The sequence below is a fragment of the Synchiropus splendidus genome, chromosome 6, assembly GCF_027744825.2.
Source record: "Synchiropus splendidus isolate RoL2022-P1 chromosome 6, RoL_Sspl_1.0, whole genome shotgun sequence".
Classification (NCBI taxonomy): Eukaryota; Metazoa; Chordata; class Actinopteri; order Syngnathiformes; family Callionymidae; genus Synchiropus; species Synchiropus splendidus.
Window position 1 is genome coordinate 2,412,044 of NC_071339.1, and position 24,469 is coordinate 2,436,512.

Consider the following 24,469-nt stretch of genomic DNA (forward strand, 5'->3'; position numbering starts at 1 on the left):
GACGTGGACAAAAGATAAGATAGTCATCACACATGTTGTAGCATTCTGCACAAATAAAGGTGGATATTCAGCAGAATTGTAAAAGAGGAGCAAAATAAACACGTGTTATTACTAAGGACTCGTGAGAAAAAGCGTCAACGTTTTTTGTGTGTAGGTGACGTGTGGAGCAGGATATGTATATACAACATGCATTATGCAGTACTTTTATAGCATCAGAAAGGATTTAAAATATTAGATTAAAATTTAAATCTCAATTAATCGCACTGAAGATGAGTTAAGTGGGAATTAATAGCAAATGAATCACACATTTTGCATCTGTTGTAGATGTAACTTCATGGCAGCAGAGCAGCCAATAATGCTTTTTTCACATGAACATTTGTGAAGAAAGATACTGTCAAGTGATGGGCTGATGTGGTTTCATGAAGCAGTTTACTCAGCTTCAGAGCCCACGAGATGGCGCTATCTGCTCTAGAATCAGTGGATTTGAACAACCATTTCAATGGAACCTCACATCATTTTTAAAGCTGCAGCGCTGCCAAATGGGCTCTGAAAATGAAGACACTGTTTCATGAAGCCTCATGAACACATCACTACTCTCGATTAAAAATTTGAACCAATTGAAACCCTAGTTTAAATGATGACGATACAAACAGAACATGGGTGTAAGAAAAGGTTGACAAGATTAAAAAAACTATTATGGTAAGAGTGAAATATATTACAAATTAAATATTCATATAAAAATATAAAGTGGCCTTTAACACTTGAGGGAGTCATAACGTCCTCTCAACTACAAGTTTGTCTGTCACTCAACCTGACCCATGTTACGATCATTACAATTTATTGTTTTAGGAACAACGTGAGACTGAATCAGACACGAAGCTGGAATGGTTAAACATGCTTTATTGTAATGTTCGCCCACTACATGAACAATTGGAGCGGCATCTGAGCCGGTGACACGTCACATTCAGGCATCGGCGCGGAGTTGAAAAGGAAACTGGGAAACATCCAAAATATGAATCCTCATCTGTGCAGCGTCGTGGACGTCTGAACGTGTGGACGTTTGATCTGGTCAGACCCACGAGGTCCACTGTGGTCGGTCAGTGGACGGGTGGGAGGTGGAAGGGCACTGGCTCCTGCAGGAGCATGTGTGAGGTAGAGTGCACCGTGTTGCCCGTGCACCAGCAGATCCGTGGCCAACATGCAACTCTAGATAACACTATAACAAGATTTTATACTCAGATGTATAAATGGCTTAAAATGAACACTAAAAGAAAAATAAAATGATTCCTTAATAGATCGTACAATTTGCATCACACAAAAGGCTAGTTGTTTATTTATATTTAACTACTAATTTTGCCTCCTTCCTCATGTCAGCTGATTGTGTTAGGAGGCAGATGAAGACACAATGTTGGATCAGCGAGTTTGATCTGAAGTGCCACTTCATGTTTTGGAGTAAACGGTTTGGTAAGCACGACTCACAACACGTGGCTGAACATTCAAACTGGACAATCAACTTTTCTTTTCCAAGTCAACAAGTCAGAACGTGTGAACAATGTGAACATCGTCTGCGGCCAAGCTCAGACCTCCCTATTAGCTTTTGTTAACGTGTCGCGGCTAGCTAGCATAGCTCACAGTTAGCATGGCGCAACAATGGAAATACAGCTGAGTGCATCAAACATGGCGCTCAAATCCAACAGAGCGAGGAAATCAGCATTGGAGAGAAGAACAAAAGAAATGACCTCATAAACGTCACACTTGGATTCCAAAATATTGCCCGTACAAAATATCGGCTCTGTCGACTTTAAAAAAATACTTTTGTCTTCTCCGCGTCCCTTTGATTTTTGGATGCTACAAGTATGTGCTGACAACAGGACACTGCATAACGCGAGCGAACCATTTCCACTGTGTGCTTTCAACAGCAGAGGGCGTGAAAGTGCAATCGTCTCTGGCTTTACATCCCACTGTGACAAGAATTGCTTCAGAATGCAACAAGTAACATGCAGGGGAGAAACTGCGGCCCAGCACTGGTTCAGTTCCACACACCCACAGTCTCACCAATCACCGAGTCTCCACTCGGTGAATCATTCATCCGTGCAAGAGCAACCACGCTGCTCCTCGTGTGGGGGTTAAGCTACATTCACAGAGCATGCAGTCGCCGGCCTCCACCGCGGAGGCTCAGGAGGTGGCCAGGACGAAACACCAGGAGGCCGTGCGGTGCCCATCGCTACAGTAGGAAGGCACTGTGACGCGGTGAGTTCTACTCAAGGACAGCAAGGGGCGGAGAATAGGGTGACGGGCTTAAACATGCAACTTCGTTCAGCAGCTTTACACGGTCGCCACGTGGATGACACTGTCCTAGAAGTGTTGGGATCTGTTTGGTCTGCCCTGCTTTCCTGGGCCACTGGGAACCATGGCAAAGAGCTTGTCGCCTGGTGCTGGGGTGGGGAAGCGCCACTCCTCATGACCAGTGGTGTCAGGAGTGGGCGGGTCGCTTGAGGCCATCGGGCAGGATGTTTGACAGGGCAAATGGTGTCGGACGTGGGATGGAAAAGGAACTCCGGGGTTGGTGAGTGTCACCCCTGTGCAAGGGATAACAGGCTGCTGCAAGCTAGGTCTGCACAGGATTTTCACCATCAGATTTCTATTTCTCGATAGCCAGACGACTTCACAGGGCTGCAGAATGTGACCATTTGCTTGGATCTTGAAGGAAATTTCAAACCTACTCTCACATGTCGGACCTTTACATGCAAACAGTTAGACAAGGTTTCACATTGAACTCAACAAAACAGCGCTGCAGTGCTGCAGTCTGAGTGAGGCCTGTCAATCATCGACTTTTTTTGCTGAGCCTGTGAGAGTCGTGATTATGGCCATAATGGTGCAGCCCTACAGCAAGCGTTGTGGGGGCGACAAACCACCATCACAGGGTGGAATACGGGCACTGGTCAAGGTCTTTGTTCTTCCCATAAAAACCCAGGGTCCAAGAGCAGGTGGGCGTGATGCCCTTTTCACATAAGAATGACAAGAGTCCACTATAATGTTTGCGGGAAAAACCTGGTTTTCTGTCGTGATCAGTCTAAAGTGCTTGATAAAGAAGTCTGAGGGCAACATGCGGATCTGTGAGTGTGTGTGTGAGTGTGTGTGTGTGCAGCTGGTGATGAGTCCATGGCTTTTGTTTGAGCGGGTGGGATCGACTCTCCATTTCAGTAAATTCACCTGCCTCACATTTCCACTGGGGGTCAGGGAACACTAACGTTACAAGTGGCAAAAATTGAATTTCAAGTTGTAAATAACGTCACAACAAGGTGACTCAAGTCTCACCGTCAGTTAATCTAAGTGTCTGTCTACAACATGCATGTTTTAGATTGTGCTGTCCTATGATGGATGCTACTCATACGCTAAAGGCTGCTGGTAGGTCAGAATTATACAGCAGATGATTCTCGAGTGTCTCAGTATCAGATGTCTGCTGCGCACGAGTGCCAGCGCTCGTGCGCAGAAGGTCATGCGGCGTGTGTCTATGATTCTGAATATCCACACTAAAGTTCTACACCAGGACGACAGTTTCACATGCAGATCTGTGGATCCAGTGGACTACAGCTCTGGCAGATCCATCAGCAGCGGTTCAGCAGCAGGACCAGCAGACCTCACCTGCTGACCAACATGGAGGTGTCACAAATGTCAACTGAAAAACGAGGCACCCTTCATTTGTGGCCACCGTTGTGATGAGTACGACTGTGACGAGAACTTCTTACTTCCTGTCGCTGCTCACTGGACTGGTGATTGTCAGCGCCGTCCGGGGAAGGGGCTCATGGACAGAGCCTCCTCCTCGTCAATCGTGTCCAGCTTCTCTGTGCAAACGGCGTGAATGATGAGGTCCAGCTCCTCTGTGAGGGTCTCGCTGCGGTATGCCGCGCGGATGTCCGGGACATTGGTGCGGCGGATGTCGTTGCTCTCGGGACCCTCCCTGCTGTAGTTCGGGCCCAGCCAATAACTCTTGGCCTGGAATGAAAACCATGGAGAAGTGAGGAAAGCAAAGATCCAAAACAGTGAGAGGATTCAGCGTGAAAACACACACCAACATTGTCCTAAGTCACTTGGATTTTGAACTCTTACCTTCAGGCTTTTAGCCAAGGGGGCCGACTGCAAAACATGAAAAATGGACGCCCAGTTTTTCTCAGCAGGACGCCCTAAATGTCCGTTAGCGTTAGTGTTAGTGTTAGTGTCATCACACTGGTTTCCGCCCAGTAATTTTGCCTTATTTGTTTACTGCCGTCATCTGGCAAGTCGCTACACTCGCGGCATGGAAGCGCTGTGATTGATGGGATGTCTGACGCTGATGACCGGAGGAAACCGCTGATAAGTTCCAAACTTTAAACAATTGTTTACTGAACTAACTCAAAGATTTGTAATTGGAGGAGTATTAAGCTCCTCCCCCCAAACCCCCCAACCCCAGTGCAGTGCAGTGAGCAGCGCTGGGAGTGGTGGAGCTTGCTGCACAGCACACAGTGCTCCATGAATGTGAGTTAAACAGGGATCAAAATTCTCGCAGTTGTATTGATTTAATGAAGAGGAAAGGCTTCATATATATTTCATTTCAGTGAATCAATGTTAAAATGTATGAAAGTTTAGAAAACAGCTGATACAACTGCTGCTTATCCTGTATAAATATATGAAAGAAGACGAACAAAACCATAGACTCTTAGCTTGTAGTAATGGAAAGAATCATTATAAAAACATGTATTTCTTTTTTAATGAATCAGGGTCAGCCGAGTAAAACGGCTGCCCAGGAGACTCCTGCATTTGAAAGTGATACTGTGGCAGCAGGTGGTACAGGAGTTCATCTCTGTTATTATTTGACTCAGATTGTATTTTTTTTAAATATATTTTTGTACAATTAGATGTTAACAGTTGTTTTTTTTTTTTCCAAAGCAAGATGTTAAGTCAGTCGTTGACTTGCCGTGTCTGGAGGGGAATGGGCTGGGGGCAGGGCTTTGGACGCCCTGTGTCAAAATCCTAGCTAACATCCTGCTCACCTTGTGGGAGAAGCCGCTCATCAGGACGCTGTTTCTGGCCAGCTCACACATGTCACAGGAGCTCAGCTTCCAGACTTGAGTAGCTATACTGTACTCTTCCATTAGAGGCTCCTGGGACACACACAAATGCACACATTTCACTTCACGGTAGCTTCATTAATATGTACATTTGAAATGACATATTTCATATATTAACATTAGAATATATTTTTTTTATTTCATTCAACACATTCATGTTATTATTTAACTCTTCTGGATTTCGTGAGAGTGGCAATAAGACCATATATCATATATCATACCAAGATCATATATCACCCCTTTAAAGAAACACAGCATGAGTGAAACAACGTTCTTCATTACACATCTGTACTGTCTTGATGATGATGATTTATTTCAGTGACCCGATTGTATGCCAACAGGACAGGTCACATGACCGGCAGCATGGGTCCCACATGGAAAGTCAATGTCGGAATTTTATCACATTTATGAATCCAAACGAAAGTAGAGTTATTCCGTCTACAACAGGACAAATTGTGAAAATATACAAAAGGGAAATAAATACTATGTGTGAAATAATACAATTATTTTGTGATTATGTGTCCTGCCCTGCTACACAGCTATTTACTAGATGTAATCTTCATTTATTTATTTATTTCTAATGTGAATCTTTTATATATAATGCATACACAAACAAATTACATTGTCAAATAATCCACCTTATAATGCGCGACCACCCTTTTTGACAATTCTACTCCCACCAGTCTAGCTTTTTAGCAGTCTCGTTTAGCTTTCATTGTGTCATTTCCATTTTTTCCTATATCACCCTTCTCATTGATATTTTCAACAGTGCCAGAATATAATGTGGACCCTGGTCTAAAAGTTGAGTTATCAATCAATATATGAAGAGGTTTAACTGGAAATATATTAAAATGGAAATAAATAAACATATATGGAAAAAGAAAATATTTTAAAGCAAATTAATAATATAATATATTCATGACAACAAGGATGTTAAAAATATACATTGGAGAAATTAAAATAAAATTCCTCATTTACAAACATCATTACATTTATTTCAATACATTTTAAACATTTTGCAACATTCTGGATCTTACGATTTTTCTTCCATGGCTGCTAAAATTAATTATTACATTCCAAATCTTTTTATTGAAGGTAGAAATATTCACATCTGATTTAATAGTTAAGATATATTTGCATGTTCCTATCACTGTGTTTTGGTTTCTCGTCTGCTAATTATTGCCAAGTTGTTTTTGCCTCCCCTCTCTGGTTAATTCTTGGTCCACTGTTAACTTGTACAGAACACTATGACACAGCCACAGTACAGGGACTGCTACAGTTATGAAAGAGAACGGAGCTTAAAAACAAGTATTCATGCAGTGTTGGGAAGTAACCCTTGAAATAAGAGCAGGTTCTAATCTCATCTCTCTAACCTCTTGAGGTCACAACTGGGGAAGTGTGAAGACAGACCTTGGTGAAGTGGAACTGTAGTGGGTCGTCAGTGGAGACCGAGACCATGAGTCCCCTCGACAGATACTCCGGCAGGGGATTGCGATGGTAGCTAAGGAAGAGACTGTTGTTGCTGAGCGGAGACATGGCGATGCCGACCTGCGCCAAGTAGTACAGGTACTGAAGCACCGGCGCCTAGCGGGTGGAGAGTTGTACAAAACACAAGGATAGATTACAGGCTGGACACCAAACATCTATGACAGAATAAAGGAGCCTTTAGAGTCTAATCTAAAGAGGTTGTGGGCTTGACCTTTCTGAGCAGCAGTCCGTGAGAGATGTTCTCTGACAACATGAAGCCCGACACCAGGTGGTGAATGGGCCCCGCCTCTCCACAGTGAGGTCGCAGCACAAAGGTGTGGAAGCCTCGCCGTCTGTTTATCCAAAACACATCCTTCTAAATCAAATGGCCTTTAAGTGAGATAGGAAAAGATTGGTCCTTCACCTCCTCAGGTGGTTGAGCACAGTCATGTTGGCGTAGGTGTAGTAGAGGTAGTAGGAGTAGGGCGGGTTGTCTTCTTCGGTCCAGTTGGCGGGCAGCGGACTGTCCAGGTTGAAAATGTGATGTTCAGGTTTAGACTCGTCATCGACGCTGTCGAAGCCCACCACCTTTCCGAGCAGAAAAAGGACATTTTTCATTGACATTCTGAGCAAAACACCTTCAAATATTTGTGGGACTCACGTGATCCAGGAAGAGGTGCAGCTCAGGATGGCTGCGTGGGTTGATGGTGACTTCGAACAGAGGCATGAAGATGTTCTCCAGCATCTCCTGGAAGTTAGCCAGCTGCTTCTTTGTGTGGTACACATCACTGATGACGACAACACCGCATAATTCAGACTTTGGACCAGTGTTACCAGAGTTATAGCCCTTAAACACTCACAGAACGAGCCCCAACTAACAGGAGCTCTTACGTGGCTTTGCAAAAAATGCTCTAAAAAAGTATGTATGATTCAAGAAAATGAACAGCTGAGGCACTTAAAAATTTGCTTGAGTTCAGCGAGTTTGTTCTGAACTACATGTTCTGTGCTTCACCGTTCCTCACGCCCACAGTCTCAGAGGGGCCTTCATCGACTGCTTACTCAACAACAAAGCACAACTGAAGTCCAACTGCTGAATCGCTTCGTGTCTCCTGGGCCTCCTGTGTCAGACAATTATCACACAGCAGGACTTCCCTGTGTGAGACTGGCTCGAGGAGGCGGCTGAAATGTCGATCCTTTGTGCGCCACTCCAAAGCATCTTCTTCTTCCTTTAATCAATGCAGGTGTTGCACAAGTATGACAGTGCATCTGTCAGTGCGGTGGAAGTCATGAAAGCACCAAGCGAGACGTGGACTGACGTCCTATGTTCACAGGTGACAGTTATTTCCCAACAGGCTACAGTAGTCAGGTGTAAGAGATTGAACTTGCATGACCTAGCAGTGGATTAACATATTGGCAACAAGACTGCGTGCAGAGTGATGTCAACTCTGAAGAGGACTAGTGTAAACAATGGATTTCAAGTCACTTATACCCGGCCTGGCAAGGGCGGCCCTTTGACTGTATTCACACGGCCTGCTGTGGAGTAAAACTCTGGAACTGATCATATAGAAATGGTTCATTTCCTTGTTTTACCTCTTTACTTTTTATTATTATATTTACTAGCCGTCACAACTTTAAATTGGGCCTGTGACAATGACACATTTTGCAAAACGATGTATCGTTCCACATATTATTGGCAGTATTATCAACATAAATTTTAGGCCAAATAAAGCACTACATGACCATTTATCATAATAATGCATGCAATCCAGATGAAAGATGTCAGAAAATGACTATTTAGACTACAATCATCTTTTCAGATTTATCCATGTTACTTTCAAGTCCTAATACATTTTACAATGTTGGTGCTATATTGTCATTGTTGAAGAAAAAATATATTTTTTACATTTAATGGTATTTTTTGTGATTGACTTATTTAGTTGCGAACTCCAACTTTATGTTGAGAATGCCAATAATTTGGTTTGACGCAGAGCACAGAAAAGTCCAGCTGATCGTATTAATTATATATAATATTGGATTCACTAGAGACAGGTTATTAAACCGTTGAACATCTGGACTGAAGCCTGTGGCTAGTTTTCAGTACCCAGGGCCAGTCTGCATCTTGAAAATGGCGTTTAGTTTAGATGAGATTAGATAGCCATTGTTTCCATCCTGGTCTTACTCACAAAAGGCGCGGCACCTGGACCAGCCAGCGCACGTTGTCCGAGTACACACGGTGTTTGATGGCCCACTTGGCGAGTTTGTCCCATTCGTCTCTGGAGCGGCCGTAAATAGAGAGGCGCAGTTCTGAGTTCTGGTATTTGCTCTCCTCCAGGTCAGCCATCACCTCCTGGATGAGCAGGAGCAGTAGTGGCGGTATTAGTTAACACACGCTCCTCAGGTTCACACAGTCTCTGCACTCACCTTGACTATGTGAGCAAAGTATTTCCCTTCAATGTGGTTGTCTGTCTTGATGAAGATCTCTCTCAGGATCGACTCTCCTATTGGGTTGTACTTGGCATTGAACTTGTCGAACCGATGGAAGGTGTTACGGTCCTTTCAGAGGGACAGAAGAGGTTTTGAGATTTGAGATAGTTTTTGCTGAGTCAGTCGTCACACAGCTTCACTGGCTCACCGCGTGAACGTCCAGCGTGTCAACGCTGAGGTCAAAGGCTGTCAGGTTCATGCTCTCAAAGACTTGCTTCAGAGTCTGACCCCGTCCATTCTCAACGTGGACTATCTCCTCAGGATACTTCTTCATGGCTCTCTTGATGAAGCGCAGCAGGTGCTTCTGGTTCATGCAGGAAGACGCGTGGATGTGCGTGTCCACCTGCAGTCAACAAACCTTCATTAACATAAATCTGAGAGGACCGTGTTCCTCTGTAAGCTCCTGCCTTCCGGATGTTGTAGAAGTCTCGGTGCGGGACTTTCTTCTGAGCAGCCAGCTCCTTCATCTCATTCAGGAGGATGTGCATCTGAAATTTGGAGCTCAAGTACTGAAGGCGACGGTAGCAGAAAGACTTCCTGAAAGAACCCAAACAACACACTACTTGAGTCCAGTGACGTTCCTTTCAGCGGTAGCTAACTGAGAAACACAATCCGGTTCCACAACTTCATCTTATTTTGAGTAAGTCCACCACTCACACAGGTCCGTTGATGATGAGAGCCATCATGACGTTCATGTCTCCGATATATTCTTTGAGATCTGGATACGGCAGGTCAAGTTCTGCGTGTCTAAAACAAGAGAAAACTGAAGCGACTGTATAGATGGCATACAGAGACCTTGTCGGATTTCATATAGCAACATACTTGTCCGTCTCGCTTTTCTTGGTGTAAACGTGGACGACTCCATCTACCATCTTGCATGTGTATCCTGCATCTGCCGGCAGATTCTTGGGGTCCAGATTGTCGTAGGGGTGAGTCTCGGATACAGGTGGGTGAACTGGGGCGTCTGGGGGAGGGGCAGCATCAGTCAGAATCATTTCATGATTCACCAAGTCAATTTTTGTTTTTAATGAAGAAATCTATTTAGGGTTTAGTTTCAAAAAATGTCAAAATGTTTTCATCCAACACAAACAACGGGAACAAGTTAGACTAGTCCACAATATGCAAAGTAAATTCCTCTCTCTTTCACGTCCAATTTTGACTCTAGAACCATGACGCCACCTCACAAACAAGGAAGTTCGAGATGATCTGGGTCGCCGGTGGAGAGGACAGCCTGACATTTCTCACACAGCTATTCTGTTGTGATCTGACCTGTCCTTTCTGAGGGCAGGAGGCAGCTGGCACTGCATCATGCTGCAGCTGCGGGAGACGGCATGAGCTCATGTCCCTTCAGACTGTCACATTGGGCCACTGAAAAACTGAACAAATAGCACTCGGAGAGCTGCAGATCGCATTTACACCCTTCCACACGCACTGAGACCTCTAATAGTTAAAGCCTGAAACGTGATAAGAAGAACAAACAAGTAGTCAATTGTGTCAATACTGAGTGACACTGTTTCTCCAGAACCTGTGTGAAAATAAGCTCATGTTCTGCAGCTGTTATTAAAACTATTGTCTGAGTGAACCGGAAGAAAACGGCCAACCTGCATCAACAGGTGTCTCCGCTATGTGTTCATTGTCTCCTGGCTCTTGCGACTGAAATCCCAGCTCCTCCAAAGCGATGGCGGTGGTTTTACAAAACGACTGCAGGGAATGGTGCATGTATTTCTCCCGGATGAATAAAGCTTTCACAACGCATTTGGCGGCATCGACAAGATCAGTAAACGGCACCTGGGAGAAAGTGTTGTCTGTTAGTTAAATGACAAAGGGAGGAAGTGAAAAAGCAGTGTCTTTACCCCGCATTTCTCTTCTCCTGATATGGAGACCCGCTGGTATTCCCTCTCCATCGGCATCTCCCTCATTGTGAAGCCATTGTCCACGCTGTCTACATCCGTCTCCTTCATTAACCTTGCAGAAAGAAAAGCATGTCTGGGAATGAAAACTACTGAATCCTGGAAAAGTTTTTTTACTGCAAAATATAGCTAACATTTTGATCACTCACTATCCAAATGGATGTATAATAGTGTAGAGTTTTCATCTGTAGGTGGAGCCACTGAGTAACAGTGCACAAACATAACTTGGCTCTACATGAGCCGGAGAAGCAAGTGAATGGGATGTTGGGAAAAAACCCGGAATTCTGAATAAAAACAGCAATTTGTTGAGTAGGGCCAATCAGGTTTGGTTCCACCTGGACTTGGCAGCACATCACATTCACAAAGTTCATCTAGTTTATTCAAATATTTCATGTGTCATGCTGCAGAGTATCATGAAAAAGTAAAAATTCTAGTGACACTGGGTAGAGTGACATCATCAGCAAGTGGCAGCATGGGCAAGTTATTTAGTTAACAAACAAACACCATCAAAAACCAAACCTTGGCGGAGCTGAGAAGCAAGAGAAGGCTTTGATGAAGTAAAACCAGCATCCGGCTGGAGGTAGACACAGCAGGATACCACTTGTCACCGCGGCAACAAGAAAGCTGAGTCTAATGCATGAAGGCTGCAGCAGCCTGATAAATTATATTTTGTAAGTAACTCATAGCAATATTTTTGTCAGTACAATGATAAGCTTCCGCGTTCTTAAAGCTTCAAACCAGGCTTTTGACTCCGAGCAACATATTTTCTGTACAACATGGCACACAAACGACATACAAAACAGTAGCCAAGCTCACTCACTCTAGGTCTGCAGCACTGTCGATTTTCATGAAGTCCTGTTTGGCGCGGAGCAAGATCTCTGGCTCAAGCCTTGAGGGGGGAAATGCAACAGTGCAGGGCAGCGTGGGCAAGGAAGGGGCATCAGAGGAAGTTAGAAGAAAGAAAGCAAAGACCAAATACCACTGTCACCAAGTGCCGGCACACGGGTTAGTAGAGGTGCGCTGAACAGTACAGGTCAGCTTTGATGATTGGTGCCACATTAGGAACAAAAATAAATCAGCGGAGAAAGAAAAATCATCTCTGGAAGAAGAAGAACTTGCTTCCTGATGGGACTTGTGTTTGACTTTACCACAGTGAAACCAGAATCAATGCACTGATGTCAGTCGCCTTACGACTGAGATTATGATTAAAAATAAGATAGAACTTTCCAAAAGTGTGATTTATCATTACATTGTATTCTATTCCATATTTGTTATTATGGCAGACTTATCTTCTTGTTGTGCTGGAATTATTGTATCGTGAAAAGGATTCATCCTACAAAACACACTAAATTCAGAATTTTCCTTCTATTATTTCAACTAACTAATGACATTCTTCATGACATTGCAATACGTTATTTGACTTTGTGACGCGTAATTACACAACACAGAGTTGGGCTGCAGGCGGTGCTTTGTTTCCTCACTTGATGTCTTGACTGATCTGCCTCTCCAGGCGGTGACGCCGCTCCTCCAGCTGCTCTATGGGGCTGTCCTCCGGGAACTCGTACGGAGCGCTGCGCATCTCACTCTCAGCCATGCTGCGTGAGAACAGCTCCTGGAACAGAACCAGTGCAATGGATTTAAAAACTGTTCCATTTCAATATTCCAGAGGAGAAGAGCTGAATTGTCACCTCGGCTATTTCTTTATATTTCTCCTCCATTGATGTGCGCAGGTCAATTGGGTAGTTAATCCCGGAAACTGGTGTGCCAGGTAGGGATCGCTGAGGCCGGAGGGGCTTTTGGTTTGATGAACCACCAAGGTCTGGAAACAGAAGCAAGATCGTTCAAGAGAACTCCGAATCATAAAACAGGGGTGTTGTGACAATCACAGATAATAATTCCTATTGCTATATAAATGCCATTAAAGCACCAAAGGACCTGAAAGTATCTGATCACATACATGTATCCAAAACCCCACATTCCCAACACACACATCTCACACATGCACATGGCCCATTTATCGGCTACAATATGTGCATTTAACATGCGATCATGACCGGCCGGTCAAATGGCAATTACACGCAGATCTTTCTTTAAAATAAGATATTAAGCTATTAATATTCACACAAGATGAGTAATGTCATTACTCTTCTAAAGTGTACAAAATGTAAATGTAAAAATGACAAAACAGGTGCCAGCTAGCTGTGTTCTGTTGTCAAAAAAACTGAGCCTCCAGCAGCTAACAGCACACCTGGACCCCAGATACTTCCTGGACATGTCATTGATAAAAAGAAGAGCAGTCAGTTGGGTTATAAGGCAACATTCAAGGAATTAACCAGTGATGAGTGAAGTTTACATTGTGGGTTTGATCTGTTCATTGAAAAGGCAATAAAACATAGTTTGTATTAAGCACTTAGTGCGTTGGATTACTTATTTTGCTTTTAATGTTGTTTTTCATACAGTGTTGTTCACTGTTATTGTTATTTAATATCCTCCACTGTGGGACAATTTGAAAACATCAAGTTATTTTGTATCTTTTTGGTGTGATTTAGTTGTAAATTCAGCATCAACATGCCAGGACTTTCAAATAAATACAGTCGTCGTGGCCAACAAAATGACTCTCAGTGCACCCTAACAGCCCTGGTATGTGGCTGGCAGACTTCATTCCCCCTTTCTACATCCTGGGTCAGACACATTTCTTAGAGCCAGGATGAGAGGGAACACGACTGGATCAGAGAAGCCAAGTCAGCATAAAAAAAGTGATCTGGACAGGAGTTGCAAGGACAACCTCACACTGCTTCACTGCAGGACTGCAACTAACAGTCATGTGATCATGTAATCTAATAAAGTTTAGTAACCCATTCAGCCGGAAGAAATTAAACAATGTTTATTGATACATTTGCCGCCAGTGTGAGGTCACCAAAAATATGAAAATATGAAGAGTTCGTAGTGAAATGTATTTAATGACATCACATGTGGGCCGGGGCGAAACAAATCTAAGGTCATTGTTTGACTAGCTCATAAACGGTTGCAAAGTTCCAAGTACAGCAATGACCTCAGCACAGCAGCCGGCATGATGATTGGCGTCTGGCGTTTGGACACAAGTCGTGTTTGGACAGAAACCTGACGGGTTAAGTGGCATTGTCCTGCTGTTTATGATCGTCCCATTTTAGCAACATTTAAGCCAGTGCACAGCAGTTCATATCAACAGATGGGAGCACAATTCCATGCCACAAATGTGACACGAGGTTAAACGTATCTGATTTAAATTCCATTTGAAGGTCCTTTGTTTATATTACATTACATATACATTGATTTAGTTCACCACAAAATGATGCGGCTTAACTAAAATAGTGTTCGCTCTGTTGTGTAAACCATAAACCAGATATATGAAAATCTGCAGATTCTCAGACTGATGTAATCACTTCACACACCTTCACCTGAGGTTGACACCCTCTTGAAACCCATCACCACAACAGCTTCAGACAGAGCCTGGCGACTCGGTCTGTCATGGTGAAGCAAAAGTACAACTTTCTTTTGAAAAATGAAAAATGATCTGCCCTCCTTCACAGTCTAGCCTGCTGATTCATTATAAATGGAGCTATATATGGCTTTGAGAATTAGACTCGCCATATGCCAGGAGAAGTGGCCAGTCCAACGTCCACTGACACCGAGACGACACTGTCACGTTGCACAAGCAGACCAAAATATGTGCCGTTACTGATTATCCACATTGGAGTCCAAATTTCTGGGTTTTTTTTCTGACACATTAGGAGGATTAGTGAAGCTATATTTATAGACAATCTCATGGCTTCACACAACAGTAGTGACGTTCACACGGACCGGCTAATGGCAGCTAAACACACACATGGACAAACCAAGTTTAGTAACAATGTAATCCCCTGGCCTTTCAGCCCCAGCTCTAGTCCTAATCCAGGACCCCCAACTCTGTTCTCGCACCGCTATCGTAACAGCAAGGACAACAACAACGCCACTTAAGAGTCTTGAGCAACAGATAGATTGTTTGCCTTCAAATTTTTCAATTTTAAGAATGCATAAGTCATCAATTTAGCAAAAACCAGATACATACTTTCTCATTGAATCAAAGTAAATTTCATTCCCTTAAAGAAAAGTCTTAAAACAGACACCCTGTGAAGTGAAATAGATATGACTAGATGAATAACTGGGCAGCATATTGAATGATATCAGTGAATATAAACTGAATACGACTACAATAGAAACGCATCGATATAGTTTCCACGCTGTTCTGCACAGTACATGGTTTGGAATAGGCAACAAAGAGGCACAACATGCTAATGCATCACCTCAGATCAGTGATGATGACGGGTGTAGGTCAAACACTCCACACAATGTACTGTCAGGAAGTTAGCAATAACTGAGGAAACAAATAGAGTAGCGGTTTCCATGAAATTATGAACATGCTTTAGTTGATTCTAACGGGGAGAGAAGAGAGGGCAACCCACGCAATTCCAATATTTCCAAGCAACAATATTTGTCTGGGCCCTCAGGATGAAAAAGCAATTTCGTGTGCAACAAACTCCCTAAATTCCATTAGAGACAGTGGGTGACCATGACGTTGTCCACGGTTGCACAAGCAGGGACTTGAGCTGGGAGATACGATGATGACATCGGAAGAGGGGATCATTTGCTTCTCCAAATTTCTCAATAAGAAAAAACTGAACATCTGATTTGCATCCTAATTCTAACCCACTCTGGAACTATCATACTACATAGCGCTTCTCATAATCAACTCACACTTCAGCAGGATTACCGACTACAATTATCATAGAGAGGAGAAACCCTATTTTATTTTGTGCCGCAGGACTGCTGGATCCTCTCTGATTAATAGGGACACAAATAATTGAGGGACGGCTGAGTTTTCCATGAGGACTCTGGAGCCAATAGCATGCAGTGACCTATATAGCAGTTAATGTGTCAGAGAGTCGATGGGAAGTGAAACTGTCTGATGTGGAAAGACTTTGTTCCAAATGTCCTCAAATATATTACATTGTCTTCAGTAACAAACATTCAATGAACATCTTTATATTTTCGATGGGCAGTGCTCTGTATCTTTCGACTCAGTTATGATCTCACAATGAAACTTTTTCCTTCAACCTTTTTACAACAAAAAAAAAAACCATTGTTAAACCAGTGTTTATGGTACAAAATGTGGTTGTCAAAGTAAAGTTATTTAATTAAGATACGTGTAACTTAGAGTTTTGAGGCAACAAAACAAACATATAGAAATTCAATAACAAAGTTCTACACAGAATTGAACAGTGACCAATACAAACAAATGTGTCTCAAAGGACAAAAATGTCAAAAAAATTATCTCTTAGCTGATGTATTTTTTTAAAAGACCCCAGAGTACAGGGGCATCCCTTCACCCCACCAGGGACAAAAAAACTTTTAGACTGCAAATAAAAAGGCATCTAATCCAAACAAAGTAAGGTAAATAATTCTGGTTTAGAATGTAGTCTAGTTAGAATATAGACGCCAGGGTTACTGACCAAAGGTCCGGCCTTCTTTAAATCCTCAAAAGCTTACAGTAAAATAGCAAATCTGTTTTCGTGTCTGAAATTCTATCATAGATCTTTGTATTAGAGCACACAAAATGACTGTATCTCTCCTGGATATGACTGATAATAGGTGCAGAACTTCCCCAAGAGGCTGAGTGATGAAAAACTCCTCAGTCGCTACTTGGCAACCAAAGGAGTACAAAAACAACCATTCAGTTTCAGTGTTTATCTTTCATTTCTGCCAGCAAAAACAATGATGTGAGAGCGGCTGAAAAATCATACACAACATCTTTAGGCCTTTAGTGTTTGCCTGTATCCTGTTGTGAAGAGAAGATTTATTGTAAAGAGGCCCGGCAGCAGACACATAAACCCCCTTGAGGATTCCACTGACTCCAGGTCACTAATTACAGGTCACTGTAAACCAAAAACCACCCCACAGCTGGTGTTAGAAACAACCACAGCTACACAGAGTCGGAGCCTGCGCATTTCACAATGACTTGACCACTGTGTTGGTCAACTTACCAGGTGTTAACTAACTTAATACCATCCATGAGCCAAATGAGTATAACAATGACACAGGTCCACAGTGGTAATTACATCTCTATTCCCCAACACTAGTCAAGACAGTCAGTGGAGTAGCTCACCACCACAAAGCTTCTCATATCGGATTCTTTCTGCAGTTTAGTCATTTCTCTGGGGTGAATTCTGCTCGACTTTTTCAGCAGCTCTGTGGACGCAGTCAGAATGTCTCGGGTTGCGACGGTTTACAGGACCAGAAAACGCAGATTCAGCCTCTGAGACATCACAAATGTTGGGTGTCACACCGACACCACAGCAGATCATTCTATCTCATCAGGTTTGAAGGCTTGTTGGGTGACTGGCAGGACCAATGGGGTGATCCCAGAATTGCATCTGGGAAGTCTGGGGTTCCCTATAGCCTTCTTCCACCAATAAAGATCCGTTTATTCATTTGTTGGTAAACATTGAGTTCTCCGTCAAAGAGGTTAGTACATCAGTCAAGACTCATCCACCAGATTAAAAGAAGAGTTAACACCAGAAGATGACAGCCAGCAGCCTCCATCAGCTCTGGCCGCAAAACACTGCCTTCTGGATTGGAATGGTTCAGCATCTGGGTACAGTACCTGGCTCTCCCAGCACAGTCGCAGTGGCCTAGTCCGAGCTGATGCTGGGACGCAGGCCCGGGGCAGTGAGGGTCCTCCTCCGCAGGATCACCAGGGGAGTGAGGGGAAGCCAAGCCCTGCTCCGCGTCCAGTCCGGACACCCTGGTACTTCAACGCTACTCTGATTCCTCCTCTTTTCGTCTTAAACGGGCACCTCCCCCGCTGCTCGACTGAACCTCCGCTCACCAAGGTAGCCACCCTCCACAGCTCACAGCCATCCGCAGCTTCCTGGTTGTACCGGCGCTCGCAGCAGCAAGGCAGTATATAAGTGCCTTGGAATGTACCACGTGGACATTACGACAGGGGGAAGGACTGCACCATCCTTGCTGTCTATTGTGCTGGAAAATGGAGGAGGACCTGCAGCGCTGACCACGCCCACTTCCTCATTCACCACCACAAACGCAATAAAGACGTCCAAACATGATTGACAGCTCCTTTATAACCAGCCAAAACGTCGCAATCTGGTCTTAAATAATGTCAGATATACTGTGAGTTAAATGTCAACGAAGCAATTACCGGCCTTCGGCAGTTAATGTGACATGTGACATGGATTTATAACGTGGTCAGACGGAGGGACATTGACATTGACACTAGCGATAATGGCACTTTCTCTGTTTGCTCCAACAAAGCTAGAAAACGAGGCAAATTTAAGCTTGTTTAAATAGTAGTGAAACATTCTTGTCAACTCCAGCACTGTTACAGATGTAACAAAATTGACCTTATCAACATTAATAACACAAAATGCCAACAATTTCCATCACGTCTGGCAGTACTGAGTCATAAAATAAAGCAAATATATCAGGATATAAAACAGTTATTCATGCGTGCCACATATATGCAATCTTGCAGCAAAAATGACAAGATTTTTTTTGTTTGCCATAAGGTGTCGCGTATTTAATTTAATTGAATTTAGCAAAGTAGTGTTTGACCATGGACAGGACAAAAAGAGAATGAATCTCATGCATTTGAGGTTAAAGGGATCGTGATATCATGATACTCCAACGACAGCAGTGCGATCACATGATGCCAGTCGCGGCTGGTGCTGGCCTTCATCACATGACCGCAGCACATCACAAGGACATCCTGTGTGTTTCTCACTGCTCACTGCAAGTTGTTTCACAGATTCACCAAAGACCTTACAAGCAACAAAATATGCCACGTAAAAGAAATCAATTATCGTGAGCTTCTACGTAACAAGTTTTACCAGTAAAAATGTACATGGTGGCTTCAGGCTACTGCAGGACTGTGCTTGCTCAACTCCGAAGTGTCAACGACACATATCGAAGTCAGAGAACACTTGTGTAACATGAATATGTATTGAAGGGGAAAAAAGACGCAGAGAAACCTATTTCTCAAATAAGACATAGTTCTTATTTAAAATATCTTAAAACAGTCTGTAGTGATTTTAGCTTTGAGGTCCACACATTTTTGAAGACTGCCTTTGTGCAGACACAGGTTCCTGCTTACATTTAACTTTGAACTTTCAAAGACACCGCTCTGTTCCAAGATTGTCGTCAGGAGAGCAGATAGGGACAAGACCATCAAACCGGTTTCCTTCTGTGTCGGCCTCTGCTTTACCTACAAATGTTTTCCCCAGTTATTATTATCTTTATTTTTCCTAAGCATAAGAAGCATCGTCAAGCTTTTATAGTCCACATCGGTGTCAGTTCCAACATATTAAAAAAATGTAAAATAAAAGTCGAGTTGTGTTGTAGATTATGATCATATAATAAATATACATGAACAACAAACACATTCAGAGTGACCAGAGAATGCTTGAGAATATCCTCAAAACACATTTTGTCACCATAGGCACATAAAAGTTGACTTATCAGAGTGATTCATACATATGATGTGTTTTTAAAATAAAATGTTCTGTCTTTTTCAACAAGGCCTTCATTCAAATGTATTTGTCTATTCTGGAGCTCATCTGTTTACAACCACACAAAGCCTTAATGCTCTGTAACTCCATGATTGACAGGGGTAAATAACTAATCATAAAGCCTTTGTGTGTTTAATGACTGTTTCTTTCATCCATGGTTTCATTTCCCCTCCAACGTGTCCTTGCTTGGGGACGTCCTTGCCAGCAGATGAACAGGGGATACGACTGTGCAGTGTCTCCTGAACAGCAAACTCTGTTTTCTTTTGCTAGCAGCACATCTCACCCTGGTTGTGTATGGTTTCATGTGAGTGTTGAAATCTGTTTTCATCTTTGATAAATTTGCACTGCCCCCCCCTTTCAATGTTTTTCTGGTACAAAAAACATGCGATTGAAGGACACAGACATCTAAAATTAGACCTGAATTTTTAGAAATGTGGTGGAAACTACACTTCCTGTGTGCTCACTGCCGCAGGTTGAATTTCAAGACGAGTGGGGGAGTAGCTTGCCACATCAGGATTTATAATCTACATATATCTCTTATATTGAGACTGAACATCTCTGACAAACAACAACACATGAGTGTAAAACAACACTGCTCTAATAAAATGTAAAAACGAGCGAGCTACTGTATATTTACAGCCATGTGGGCTCATCGACTGAACAACTGATGAAACTAAAGGATTCATTTCACTTTGGAGTATTGCGAGCTCTGACCTTGGTTCAAGTAAATTTAACATTCAAACAATAAAAATACATTTGGCTTCTCTCTCTATTCAAAGACGTTGTTCCTGCCACCACAGAAGTCTCCTTAGAAAGCAGATGTAGTCACTTGACCAGACACCAATCCAGAGTGATAAGTGGAACCAGCGCTCTCAGCACCCAAGACAGAGCCGCTGTCACCATATCTGAATATAGCAAAGTGCAGCTGTGTGCCACCTCTCCACACTCTGAATATGAAACTTGATGCAGCCTTTTCATCAAGGACCTGCTGCAAGACCTTCACACAACAGGGTTGAAGTTTGCCAAAATCAACTGCAATTCAGAACATCTGCATTCTCAGGGAGTGAGGATGGAGAATGAGTAAATATATCCTCCAGATGTATTCACCAACCACGTCTCAGTCCACGAGGCAAAAATGTCCACTTTCCACTTTCAGTCAGACCACTAAAACACTATACTCAACCAGAGTCAACAGTGCAAGGATCTAAATAGAATTTGACACCCACTGACTGTTTGACTAAGAAAAGTTTGTCAAGTTTTCGTGACTCACTGAAGCAACACCCTTCCATGAAGTCATTTTCTTTCTATTTACACATACGATCATCTAGGTAAGTGGAAAACAGGCACACAGTGGGAACTTTCAGATGATGGAGAAATGCAGTGACACCTCAGGCTACTGACTTGAAAGGGTCGTTGGGTGAGATAATGAAAACAATTACGATGCAGAACGTAGGGAATTAAAAAAAAGATCTGTAAATATTTTTTATTTCTGAACAAATATTGTTTCCTGTTCTCCAAATGGTAATATACTGGTATTGCTAGTTGGACATACTGCTATTTTTTTGTGAGTGTAAACCTAAATGAATTATATTAAAAGTTTGTTTACTAATGAAAAAATATATATATATTGGACTATTTATTGCTTTTTGGACCCTACTTGTAAGCCACAATGGTTTTGCTTTATTTTAATCTAAGGTGTTTCTGGAGACATGGTGGGTGGATGTTGGTTTTTTTATGTAAATGTGAGAACAATTTATGAAAAAATAAAAATAACAGTATCTTTAAGCGTTCAAGAGAGGAGTTGCGTGGTGCCGTCCAACATGGAGCACAGCGGGCCACAAGGTATTGTGGTTAAGTGTCCCTTAAATTAGTGGTAAAGTAAAGTGGGAAAGTTGGAAAAGGGAAATCATCTACGATAAGAACATTTTCTGCTTCATTTCTGCCAACTTGGTACAACTCGCTTGACTGTCCTAGAAGCATCTGGGAAAGAAGCTTTTGAAACACCACTTTACACTGCGACAACGCTTGAAATAGAAATAAGGCCCGCAATTCCGGCCCAACTGAGCAATTTCAGACTTATTTAAGGAATGCACTTTCTAGCTTGACTGGGGAACAATGTTGGCCAATAGCGCCCTCTAGTGTTGTAAATGAAGCATTCTGGTTGAGGTTGCACAAACACACTGCAGCTGAAAAGCTTAAATTTAAAAATTGATGTTGGAAAACAAAGGCTTTCATGCTCAGATCTTTTCTTTCGTGGTGCAAGTGAGAGCTGCAAATGCTCCAGAGGTCAAAGGGAACTTTCAAACATTACAAAGCTTGCATTTTAATGGTGAAGTTGGTTACTACTACTGTTAGTATCAAACATTTTAAAAGTCATAAGACATTGTGAGAATTAGTGAACATTTTACGTCAGTAAATTGATACATTTTCTTCGCAACAATTAGTTGATGGGTCACTTACAATGTGAAAGAACCAATCAGCATCTATGAACCCCATATCAAATAGATGTACTACTAGTTGGACACTGCTTAAATGCCACATATGAGCAAATTGTGCACCTTGAAACACAGTCCACTGTGACCCAGCACGAAAAAACAAGGAGGGGATCAGTGAACTCTGTCAGATTTCATTGTCATTGAATGCTTTTCGTCTTCTTCTCTTATCTTTGATGTATCGACCGTCCAGATGACACCTGGCTTCTGAAGGAGCAACGTGATGAACCTCTCAGTGAACATCGGATTTGTATTCAAAGGAAGCGTCTTTGCAATCAAGCTAATTTTGTGTTGAAAGAAGACTCACATGATGAGTCATTGCTATGAAGTGGGGCGGGGGGGGGGGCGTGGGACCTGTGCCTTTCATGCTGAACCAGTGCTACATGAGGGTTCAACCAGGCAGATAATTGAGAGGAAGCCAAAGGCTTCGTGGCTGGAGAAAAGCCTCTAAGTTATTTATTACTGCAGCAAAGGCTGACTTCCTCAAATACACTGTGTGTTGATTTGTGTTACCGGACGAGATGTGCCGCTGCAGCCTTGTTGCATGAATGTAGCGGCGCTGCTCCATAACCATGGTGTTATTCCATTAGTGTTAACGTTTGATGGCTTCACACAGAAATGGCAGGACCTGACATTTCAGTGTCGACTTCAAAGCCAATGTCAAAACTTCAATAATGCAGTCCATTTGCTGTCATATCCATCTCCATATACATGGTCCATCAGTGAGCAGCATTTACTGGAAGGACCTCATGGAATGAATGCTAGTATGCACTCGAGTAACTTACATTTTTAGTCTCATTGCAACTAATTCTGCGATAAAACCTATGACCTTAAAACGAACTGCAGCATGAGGTTTATCCAAAGTGAAAGCAAACTTCCAGTCCACTCTTTAACTTTAGCAGAGTGCAAAAGCATTCAGACTTCTAAGTATCTTCTGCTACAATCTGTATTCATGACAACGGAACAGGACTTAAGATCCTGAGTTTATTAATAGAATAGTGTGTTTGAATTCTATTAGATCAACCACTGATATTGACATGCCGTGTTGCGCAGTTGCCAGTGACAAACAACAACTCTTGTGAGCAAAAGAATGTGACTGACATTTTGACAAAACAAGACATGTGGTTACACGATAAACAAACCCACACCTCTTGTGTATGCATCCAATGAGATAAGGAAAGGCCGCAGCCTATACAGTAGTCACATGGTCCCTACTGCTTCAGATAAACAGCCAGTTTTCACAAGAAAACAATGTTCAACACATGAATGTTTGTTTAGGTTTTCTAAACATGATTGAATGAAGTTAAAGTGGGTTCCTCTATTCTCCTCAGTATGTCTCCCTCGATTGTGAGTTGCTGCTGATTTAAACCACACAAAGACAGCATGTATACTAACAAGTTTTTGTGGGACCCCGTCCCACCCAAACTCACCAAGGATGGCCGTGCTCTGCAGGCTCGCCCTCTTCCTGAACAGAGACTTGGATTTGGACTTCCCTTGTCCATTGCTGGATGAGTTGGAGGACGATGTGGCTGATGATGATGATGACATCTTGTTGCTAGTGGGGCATAATAAGTTGGAGATGCGCAGTGGCTGGCAGAGAGAGGGAGACGCTCTGATGCTGGAGCTCTGTCTCGTTGTGGGGCAGCAGAACGACAGGATCCATAGTGGCCGCCTCTGCAGAGTTGGCTCCTCCTCCTCCCAAGCAGCAGCAGCAGTGAGCTGAGAGGCACACAGCGGCTTCCTCCTCTGCTACGGGCCAACCTTCTCGGTTGCCCTAGCAACAGAGGACATATTTTCTTACAGTCGATATAAGGTATAAGCACAACGGAGGGCACTGCAAATGAAAGGGGCTCACATTACAGTAAAGACAGACTGCTCCCAGCCAGCCAAGCGTCAAGGTGAGCGAAGGACAGTTGTTGTTCCTCACGTCTAAAAATAGCAGATACTCCAGATCAGAAAGTTGTGTCAACGGTGCTCTCAGATGAAACACAAAAGAGACGACACACAAATACTAAAATAGATGAACCCAAGTCCAGCTATACTACAGTGGTTACTTCGACACATATACTTTTAAAAGAAGAAAATATTTAAGGACCTTGCTTACCTGTAGTGCCAGACGTTATTAAGCCATTGCTATTTCAAAAACATGAATAGGGTCTGTTATATATGATGCTCTCAAAATATTATCAAATCAAAAGGAGTAGCCAAACTTTCATCTGAGTTTGTACGATTGGCTGGTTGTTATCGTCTTAATATTTCCATCATTGGCATTGGGTCACCTGTGCTGCCACTTAAAAGAATCAGTCACACAAGACCAAGTGAGGAAGTGTATTAAGATGTTACACGTCTTCTTCGTTATGTTGCAGCTTGAAGACCAAAAACAGCGCCTCCGAGCGGCTTGAAGTGTT

The 24,469-nt window shown here is 42.9% G+C and overlaps 1 protein-coding gene across 4 annotated transcripts; it reads right to left on the reverse strand.

Moving 5' to 3' along the window:
* Positions 1-880: 880 nt before the first annotated feature.
* Positions 881-23,757, reverse strand: LOC128760662 (AMP deaminase 2-like). Of its 4 annotated transcripts, none has more exons than XM_053868246.1 (19): positions 23,492-23,757; positions 12,658-12,788; positions 12,451-12,581; positions 11,790-11,858; positions 10,913-11,024; positions 10,661-10,847; positions 9,882-10,023; positions 9,717-9,806; positions 9,467-9,596; positions 9,208-9,402; positions 8,997-9,128; positions 8,759-8,922; positions 7,237-7,363; positions 7,000-7,163; positions 6,808-6,928; positions 6,519-6,692; positions 5,031-5,141; positions 3,750-3,996; positions 881-3,645 (listed from the first exon to the last, which is right to left on the reverse strand). In XM_053868246.1, the coding sequence occupies exons 1-18, from the start codon at positions 23,607-23,609 to the stop codon at positions 3,781-3,783; spliced, it is 2,514 nt and encodes an 837-aa protein (XP_053724221.1). In that variant the 5' UTR covers positions 23,610-23,757; the 3' UTR covers positions 881-3,645; positions 3,750-3,780. The 4 variants fall into 4 exon arrangements, with proteins under 4 accessions (XP_053724221.1, XP_053724222.1, XP_053724220.1 ...); XM_053868247.1 differs by having other exon boundaries at positions 881-3,648; XM_053868245.1 differs by having other exon boundaries at positions 881-3,996.
* Between the last annotated feature and the right edge of the window lie 712 nt (positions 23,758-24,469).

What these genes read in the sequence shown, in the direction of transcription:
- LOC128760662 (XM_053868246.1), bottom strand. Translation starts at nt 23,609, where the DNA reads ATGTCATCATCATCATCAGCCACATCGTCCTCCAACTCATCCAGCAAT. An exon ending in GACAGTGCTGCAGACCTAGA is followed by an intron (nt 11,025 to 11,789) that starts GTGAGTGAGCTT and finishes TCTTTCTGCAAG; the next exon opens with GTTAATGAAGGAGACGGATG. An exon ending in CAGGAGAAGAGAAATGCGGG is followed by an intron (nt 10,848 to 10,912) that starts GTAAAGACACTG and finishes ACTTTCTCCCAG; the next exon opens with GTGCCGTTTACTGATCTTGT.